Source organism: Engraulis encrasicolus, unplaced genomic scaffold, assembly GCF_034702125.1.
Source record: "Engraulis encrasicolus isolate BLACKSEA-1 unplaced genomic scaffold, IST_EnEncr_1.0 scaffold_1351_np1212, whole genome shotgun sequence".
In the NCBI taxonomy this organism is placed as follows: Eukaryota; Metazoa; Chordata; class Actinopteri; order Clupeiformes; family Engraulidae; genus Engraulis; species Engraulis encrasicolus.
The window spans coordinates 1-9,927 of NW_026944847.1; the positions used below are offsets into that span (position 1 = coordinate 1).

Here is a 9,927-nt window from a genome sequence, read left to right on the forward strand (position 1 = left end):
GGGGGGGGGCCCCTATAATTGCTGGGGTAATGCAACTGAGCCGGTGGCGCCCCGAATGTGTGTGCCGATTTACAGCATTTTCCTACGTACGGTTCTATGGGCTGCCATAGACTTGCAGAGGGATAAGAATGGTGACTAAATAATAATAATGAAGAAAACCTACTAACTCTATAGGGGCCTTCGCCAGCTTCGCTGCTTGGCCCCTAATAATGAAGAAAACCTACTAACTCTATAGGGGCCTTCGCCAGCTTCGCTGCTTGGCCCCTAATAATGAACAACCATATAATAACATGTGATAATCATACTGTACATTAACATGGCATGATAACCATTGCAAACAGGTAGTTAGTGAATGATCATGCATTGAAATGGTGGACCAGTAAAACGGAAATGTGAAAACTGTATTGTTTTTTGTTATTATGCAGTTTGTTGACCACACAGGGTGCCTACATTTCCTCAGGGATGCTTTCCATTCAATCAAGACCCTAAAGAGGTTGTTAGACCATACCAATTGACCTAATATAATCACCAAAGCAATATGTGATTGACAAAATGTGATAAAAATGACAACATAAATCTTTTTTTTCTTAATTTTTCCTGCAACAGCAAGAATAAATAAAGAGCATTATTTCAGTCCTCAGGATCTGACTCAGTCTAGTAAATATCTGTAAATATGTCACCATGATTATCCTCTTCATGCTGATATACACATGTTTGAAGTTTTCAGAGGGTTGTGCAGCATTTCCAGCTACTTCTCAGACATTGGCAATCCAGCAGTTTACATTGATGGCTGTACTTGCAAGACATCAGTTGTAACACTGCCTCAGGGGCTGAATATCCCCACATCCACTGTATAGTGAGATGGACATTTTCATCGTTGGCCCAGACATGGTCAAGTGGGCTTGGGATTTGTGGATGCTGCTGAAGACTTGCTTTCCAGATGCCAGACTGATAGTTGGCACACATAGTTTGCATGAGGAGGTAGTCCTCACACTACTACTACTACTACTACTACTAGTCCTCACATGGTGGAAATTGGCTTGATTCACACTCTCCATGCTGAGTGCAGAAAAGCTGGTAGCGGGCTGTATTTATGTTCTACGTATTTGTCGATGCTATGTAGAGTTGGCACCTAAATGCTTCATTAATAGGTCCATGGACAGTTCCCAGTCCCGTCCCAGCTCATGAAAAAACTGTTTGAAAGAGCTCTGAACTCATTGTGAGCTTTAAGGCTGAGCTTTCCACGACCTGCACATCCTTTTGTGTTTTTATGATTATTTTTGTATTTACTTTTCTATTGTAGCCCTAGCCTCTTCCCCCTTACATTAGAAAATTAGTATTTCAAGTAAAGATACTGTATACCCTATCACATAACCTCATGGCTTGGTGGTACTCACACTGGGTACAAAGTAGTTCAAGAAAACCATCATGTGGTGTACTCCGACTGTCATGTGGTGTACCCCGGCCGCCTTTAACGCCATAACGCAGTCCCTCTATTATAACAGATATTGTCATTATTTGGTGTCATTATTGTCACTAAAATGGTAATAGAGCTTGGTAAGTCCCGCCCCTTAGTTCCGCATTTCACGGGACCTAAGCTGACCATCTAACAACATGGTAGAGAGTAATTATCTTCCAATCTCAGTCATTACATGCACTGGGCAATGTTAGCAATGTTCTTATAATGTAGTTCAGCGTTTTCAGCCAAGAGGGAATTGGCCTGTCGCCAGGCCCATTTCCAGTAAGAGGCTATCAGGGGTGGAAAGAATACTAAAACATGTAATTAAGTAAAAGTAAAATTACATCTTTAAAAATCTACTTAAGTAAAAGTAAAAAAAATACTTAATAAAAATGTGATTTGAGTAAAAGTTACCTTCAGTTTGCTTTTATATCGCTTTCCTTCAATAGCACCCTTCGTGACCTCTAGCTATCTCTGCACAAGTCATCTTCCAATAACCTGACGATCGTGACAACAAAATTCTGTGTGTGCTGGTGTGGCAAAGTTGCAGGGCTAGGGTCAGCCCATTCATACAACAGCCCATTACTCTGAACTTAAGGGTCTGGATTTCATTGCGTTTGGGTCGTGGGCCTTAAATTGCAAAGACTGGGAAGCCTACCAAAGGAAATAGTCTGGTGGATTTCATTTAATTGCCAGTTGTGAGATTAAATTCATGAATAATTTTGTTAATAAACAATAATTCTTGTATATATTTTAAAACAACTGTTTTCAGGCTGCGCTGGTACTCCCTCAGCTTGAGTCCTTGGTGTGTGCTCTACTATTCCCAGCCAGTTACTTGCAACTATTGTGTACCGTCTGTGGGCTGTCGGACAAATGGTATGGGGCTGGCGGGCCCTAGATAGTCATCCTATAGATAAGTCCAAAATATATAATTTATGTTAAATGGTAAAAACACACAATTTCCCTTCATGTCTGACAGATTTTCCCCTTTATTTCAATTCTGCCTACCTCAGAATTTACTCAGACCTCAAGGTAGATTCAAATGTAAGTAAAATACTTTGGCCAAACTGTAATTTGGGTAGAAGTAAAATTATTTTAATAATAACTATTTTAAAAACTACTTTGGACTCAGTTACTCAAAGTACTCAATTACAATAATTTTAGTAAATGTAATTAGTTACTTTCCATCCCTGGAGGCTATGGAACTTTTGTATGAGGTGGCGCCTTGTCAGTATACTGTAAGTAAGTACTACTTATTACTACTTAAGTGTTTTTGGGAAACTCAGCCGAAGACAATATTATAAGAGTTACCAGCAGGGACAGCCAGATGAAGGTAGATAACTGAGCAGAAGGAGACAAATGCAAGCAGACTCATGCTGTCCACTGCATCTGTCAGGCACAGACACACAGCCAATGCCACACCAACACACATGCACATTATGTGTTTTCTCTGTGTTTCTGGTAATGTGTTGTCTGGCGGCAAACGCCAGACTATATCGTCTAGCAGTTCGAAAAGAACGTGCAAGGCAGCATGGGTACTCCCAGGCTAGGTAATGTGTGGAATGATCAAAATTTTAGAATAGCATAACATGTGAATCTAGAAACCATCACTTATTTTCACATAGTAAATGTACTTTCATTACCAGACACTGAAGCAGCAACTGTAAGGGAATGCAACTCATCATTTTTTTATTCTTAATAATGTAATCGTGAAACATGTAATCTGTTATTCCCCATTACTGGCCTGCTCTCTGTACTCGGAAGGCTTTGAAGGTGAGGTGATCCCTCCAGAGCGGGTCAGTCTGTTGATTTGGGACTTTATTTTTACTATTTCCAAACACAAGTGATTGCATCATTGGCATGCACAGATCTAGGAACGGACTTGGTGGTTCTAAAGCAACAGCCCCTTTGCCGTACTGGACGAAAAAAGGCCTTTTTTTAAGTTCCTTTTTTTTCTTTTTTTGTCACAATGTGGTCCATATTGGCATGATCATCTATGGTAACGATTCTTGAGATCAAAAGCATGTGACAATTCACCTTGATCTAACATAGCATAATAGAAGGGTGGGGACTCTAACTTATGTCTCAAGGGCCGTTTACGGCCCCTGATGTAATTTTAATCTTATGCAGTTTCACATGGAATATGACATGTTTTGTAAAGAACTGTTAGAAATTTAATTTGCAATACAATTAAGTTATGTTTTCAGGGGACCTAGTGAAGGTGAGGTCTGTTGTGAAGGTGTCCACCTTCAATATAGGCCTAACTGCAGGGGGAAATCCTGGTTTGTGTTCATAGTACAGCCCTTTATAAAAATTGAAGTGGCCCTCGAATGAAAACGGCTCCCCACTCCTGCTCTGGCAAGGCAACTGGAAGTTCCACATGCCCCCCGCCCCCACCTTGAGCACCTGCCCCCCAAAATGTCTTTGCATGCCACTGGATTGTATAGTGTAGTACACTCTCAACAACAGCATGGTAAAAAAGTGACTTTATCCTTAGTCTATGTAAAGAGTGCAGTTTCTGCTTCATCCAATAGGTCTTTGTCTACATATCGAATTTGGGTGTGTATGTAAAATAGCTCACATTTAAGTACATTACACTTTGTGTGGATAATGAAACACAACTTTCAAGAAAACTTGTAATACAAAACCCACCTGTATTGTAATGTAGATGATAAACTGGGAAAATTGTTGTATTTTTGTACCCAATCTACCAGTATTTTCTCGCTTGGGAAATAAACACTAATTTTTTAATGAAAAGTCAGTGAAAATGGGGGCCTGAACTAAATTAAGTGGGAAATCTGTGTAACGTGCCCTTTAAACTATCTAAGAATTTTGTAGAACAACTTTTCCTATAAATATATTTACCTCACAGTCATTTTTACTTTCAATTTATCAAGATATTAGCAAATTAGCCTAGGCGTTTTTAGTGTAAAATGGTTCAAATAAGAAATGCATGATAAATATGATAAAGCTACTGTTCTGCAAAGGTTATCATACCAATTCATAAACTAGACATATATATCAATATTAAAATACCAACAAGACTTTGCCCACCCTTTCGATTGCGATCGGCGGTCTGGCTCATGGACTAAGAGTCAGCAAAAAGAGCTTGAAACGTTACAATCAAAAAAAGAGTTCAGATGATGAGATAGACTTCCAACATTATGTATGTAGGACAACTAATATGAATCGCGAATGTCTGTGCATGTGTGTGGGTGAGCAAGATTAATATATAGTATATTTATTTTGTGAGAGACTGATTGCACAGTACGAAATAAGCTTTAGATCAAGGCTTTTTTTATCAGGTATGGTTATGGGTCAAGGATGGGAGATCAGAACTGGATTGGGAAATGTGACTGGATAGGGAAATCAAAGTTGGGAGTGATAAGAGATGTAAAGGGCATTGGGATGGGAAGTGCGCGAGGTGAGCAAAGTGGACTGGGTCAGGGAAAAACGTGTGCGCAAAAGGGGTCTGCAGTAGGACTAGGAATTACAGGATGGAAAAAGGACACTGGGAATTGGAAAATCGGGGAAAATGTGGGAGCGTTTGTTAATTCACGCCTTGGTCACGCTGTGCCTGCCACTGGAGTTGGTGAGCGGTACGACGGCTCCGGCGGTGGTGCCGATCAGCGCCAGGGCTCCGGAGATGGAGGTGGGGTGCTCGGGCTGGGCGTTGGCGGCGGCGATGCGTTGGCGTCCCTCCTGGCAACGCCGCAGCAGTGCCAGCGCCTCCTCCTTGCGGGACAGGTCCTCCTGCATGCACGCCTCGTGCTCCTGCAGATCCTGCAGCGAGTTACTGCGGAGGGCAGAGAGAAATAGTATAGTGTTAATTTAACACTCTGGGAGTAAGTTGGGACAGGTCCTCCTGCATGCACGCCTCGTGCTCCTGCAGATCCTGCAGCGAGTTACTGCGGAGGGCAGAGAGAAATAGTATAGTGTTAATTTAACACTCTGGGAGTAAGTTGGGACAGGTCCTCCTGCATGCACGCCTCGTGCTCCTGCAGATCCTGCAGCGAGTTACTGCGGAGGGCAGAGAGAAATAGTATAGTGTTAATTTAACACTCTGGGAGTAAGTTGGGACAGGTCCTCCTGCATGCACGCCTCTTGCTCCTGCAGATCCTGCAGCGAGTTACTGCAGAGACACATAGTATAGTGTTAACTCAACACTCTGGGAGTAAGTTGGGACAGATCCTCCTGCACGCACACCTGGCACGAATGTGGTGAAAATACATACAGTACATGCTTTACATATACTTAGTACATGGGTGTGCAGCAATGCTCGCTCTCTCTCTCTCTCTCTCTCTCTCTCTCTCTCTCTCTCTCTCTCTCTCTCTCTCTCTCTCTCTCTCTCTCTCTCTCTCTCTCTCTCTCTCTCTCTCTCGCATCCACGCATGCACGCACGCATGCACACACACACACACACACAGGCTTACCGTGCTTGGGCCAGCTTCTGGGTGAGAGTCTGCACAGTAGCATCCAGCTGCTTCACCTCATCCACCAGCCCATACTGGACCTGATCCACACAAACACAAATACACCATCAGGCAACACGAAATACTCAACTCAACTGGACTTAAATAGCACTTCACATGACAAGCATAGCAATGCGTGTTGTGTGTGGGTGACAAAATATGGAGATAAAATGCCTTTGGCAAAAAACAAATATATAAACAATAATATACATTAAAAAACCCAATGAAATACCCAATTGTGTGCAGATAAAATATTCTATTTTGAATCTAGATGAGGTTAGAAGGCCTGTGAAGGGTTTGTACTTTACAACGACCATAAAAGTAATGCTTTGCATATATTTATTTGTTAGTAAAATAGTTGAAAGCATCAGGACTATCCATACTGTCTATGTCCATGTATGAGTACTGTCTATGTCTATACTGTCTATGTCCTTACCTAGATTAGTCTATGTCTGCATGGGAGAGCAAGAAACGCAATTTCAAATTCTTTGTATGACCAGTGCATGTAAAGAAATTGACAATAAACTTGACTTGACTTGACTTGACTTGACTTGACTAGGAAGGACTAGGATAGCCTTCCGATATTTTGACATGTTGTCATATTGTCAGTGCCTCAAGGTGATGCGTTGGTAACACTTTAGAATAACTACTTATACAGAGCTTTATAAACACTTTATATATAATGAACCAATTATCAACAAAATGTTAACAAATATTTATAAATGGGCAAAAAATACTATGTTATGTTACTATGTCCTCCGAAGGCCAGAAGGCATGAAACCACATAAAGCTCACACAGGTGAAGTTGATTCCCACTCCACTGTGCAGTCATAGTTTGGTTCTTACTCATTTACAAACACTTGTAAATGCTTTGTTAAATGTTTAAAAATATTGTTAAATGTTAATTATGTGTTTATAAACCTTTTTTGGGTAGTTATTCTAAAGTGTTACTGATGTATTTTTGGTGAATCGGTTCATTGATTACCTCACAAAAAAATAAAAAAAATAAACTTAACAAGGGAAATCACGTTAGTAGAGTACTATGAATGCTGTGAATGTCTTGGCTGAATATTGGTGTGTGGGCTGGGGATTTTTGTCATGTGGGTTGGTTTGACATGCTCTGCGTGCTTCATTTCAATAATAGACATTGTGTGTGTGTGTGTGTGTGTGTGTGTGTGTGTGTGTGTGTGTGTGTGTGTGTGTGTGTGTGTGTGTGTGTGTGTGTGTGTGTGGTCTGTGTGCGCGTGTGTTTTGTGTGTGTGTGTGTGTGTGTGTATGTGTGTGTATGTGTGTGTGTGTGTGTGTGTGTGTGTGTGTGTGTGTGTGCTTGCGTGCATGCGTGGGTGCATGCACGTTAAATGTTTCCACAGTTCACCATGCAATTTATTCTACAAACTTGAACAATTAGATTTAAATGAGTGTGGGACTGGACTGGGAATCATGAAGTGAGAAAGTGAGACTGGATTGGGAAGGATACAGATGGTAAAAGGGACCGGCTTGAGAATTCTTAACTACCTCATCCCAGCTGAGCTCCATGCCTGGGGTGCATTTCTCGAAACCATAGTTGCTAACTACGTTAGCTACTATGTTGTTTGCAATGCAATTTCCCATTGGCAACTACCGAGGTTGCTAACTGGCTACCTACTACACTTTCCAGAAACACACCCCTGGCCTCTTGCTCTCTGTTCCTTTTCATTTACAACACATGCTGGAATAGATGGACTGGGCATTATAATGACTCAAATTGGGTATTGAATTCTGAAATTAGGAGGTTGGAAAACAGGGTTGGGATGGGAAGGGAATTCTAAACCACCTCGTCCCAGCAGAGGTCGACGCCTGGCCGCTTGGTCCCGTGCCCCAGAAGTGCATGCGTGCGTGTGTGTGTGTGTGCGTGCGCTCTATCTCGTCCCAGCAGGTGCGGTTCTCCAGGCGCATGTGTGTGTGTGTGTGTGTGTGTGTGTGTGTGCTTGCTCTACCTCGTCCCAGCAGAGGTCGACGCCTGGCCGCTTGGTCCCGTGCCCCAGAAGTGTGTGTGTGTGTGTGTGTGTGTGTGTGTGTGTGTGTGTGTGTGTGTGTGTGTGTGTGTGTGTGCTTGCTCTACCTCGTCCCAGCAGAGGTCGACGCCTGGCCTATTGGTCCTGTGCCCCAGAAGTGCATGCGTGCGTGCGTGCGTGCGTGCGCATGCTCTGGGTGCGTTCCAATATGCGACCTTGCTTCCTCCACTTGTGCTTGTGGCCTCGTACCAGGAAGTAATATGTCATGATGACATCACTGGTTGCATATTGGAACGCACCCTATATCTCGTCCCCGCAGGTGCGGTTCTCCAGGCGCACGTGTGTGTGTGTGTGTATGTGTGTGTGTGTGTGTGTGTGTGTGTGTGTGTGTGTGTGTGTGTGTGTGTGTGTGTGTGTGCGTGTGTGTGTGTGTGCTCTACCTCGTCCCAGCAGAGGTCGACGCCTGGCCGCTTGGTGCGGTTCTCCAGGCGGGTGTGGGCCAGCTTCAGGAAGCCCTGCTTGGCATTCAGGTCCATCTCCAGACCCCGGATGTCCTTCTGGAGCTCCTGGACCTCATCTTGAGTCTGCAAGAGGAGGTCAAGAGAAGCTCTGGCTAACACGATCCTATTACATTACACTTAGAGGGCAGTCATGGGTAATAGCAGAGAGAGTAGAGAGAGAGAGAGGTTCCATTGGCCCATTGTTTACGGGTTCTATTATTGCAAGGGGGGGGGGGGGATCCCCCTTTAGGCAGACCTAGGCAGACCTAAGGACTGTTCAATTCAATGCTAGGAGGATTATGACACGCCCCTTTAGGCAGACCGGAACCTGGTCATGTTAGGTGCCCATAGCAACCTATTACATTGGCATATCTCTATATACTTAAAGAATCTCTGGTAATAGAGGGCAGTCATGGGTAAGTGGTTAGGGCGTCAGACTTGTAGCCCAAAGGTTGCCGGTTCGCCTCCCGACCCGCCAGGTTGGTGGGGGGAGTAATTAACCAGTGCTCTCCCCCATCCTCCTCCATGACTGAGGTACCCTGAGCATGGTACCGTCTAGCCGCACTGCTCCCCAGGGGCGCCATTGGGGGCTGCCCCCTTGCACGGGTGAGGCATAGATGCAATTTCGTTGTGTGCAGTGTGCAGTGAACACTTGTGTGCTGTGGAGTGCTATGTCACAATGACAATGGGAGTTGGAGTTAACCAGTTGGGCTTTCACTTTCGCTCTCACTTAGATTGTTTACTTAAAGTTGCTCCTGGTGGCAGGGTGGTACCCTGTGTGGCAGCCACGGCCACCGGTGTGTGAATGTGAGTGTGAATGGGTGAATGTGAATGTAAAGCGCTTTGAGTGCTCGAAGGAGTGGAAAAGCGCTACATAAATGTAACGCACACCATACCATGTTATTCTGCCTAGCCCAGTAAGTAAAAGACCATTGTCATTTGAAATTCTGTCGTCCAGCCGTAATCAGGCCCGGATTACGATGGTCTGGGGCCCCTAGGCTACATGTTTCAGTGGGGCCCCCCAGAATGCAATTTTGTGAACGATTTACCCTAGACAGTGTCATAATTATACGTTTGGAATTAATGATAACATCTCTACCAACTGTATTCAACACAGTAGATGGATTTTGTTACAATTCTGCAATTTTTAACTTTGGGCCAATCAGGGGCCCCATGGCAGGTGGGGGCCCCTAGGCTGCAGCCATATCTAACCTGTGCATTAATCCGGCCCTGGCCGTAATTGTGATATCCCCACCCACCCCCAGACCCATCACGCAGGCCTCATGCGACGTGTCATTTGAAATTCTGTCGTCCAGCCGTAATTGTGATTCCCCCCAACCCCCCCACCCCAAGACCCATCACGCAGGCCTCATGCGACGTGCTACTCACAATCTTCAGTTGCCACTTGAGCTCGTCCCTGGCCTGCTCCAGGTTATGTGCACGTTTGCGGATGGTGAACTCCAGGACCATCTCCTGGGCCTCCATGTCATTCTGCACCTGCC

At 44.2% G+C, this 9,927-nt stretch overlaps 1 protein-coding gene across 1 annotated transcript; it reads right to left on the reverse strand.

Moving 5' to 3' along the window:
• Positions 1–5,013: 5,013 nt before the first annotated feature.
• LOC134442260 (tektin-2-like) lies at positions 5,014–9,919 on the reverse strand. Its single transcript, XM_063192502.1, has 4 exons — positions 9,815–9,919; positions 8,366–8,509; positions 5,893–5,972; positions 5,014–5,255 (listed from the first exon to the last, which is right to left on the reverse strand). The coding sequence occupies exons 1-4, from the start codon at positions 9,908–9,910 to the stop codon at positions 5,015–5,017; spliced, it is 561 nt and encodes a 186-aa protein (XP_063048572.1). The 5' UTR covers positions 9,911–9,919; the 3' UTR covers position 5,014.
• Positions 9,920–9,927: the final 8 nt, after the last annotated feature.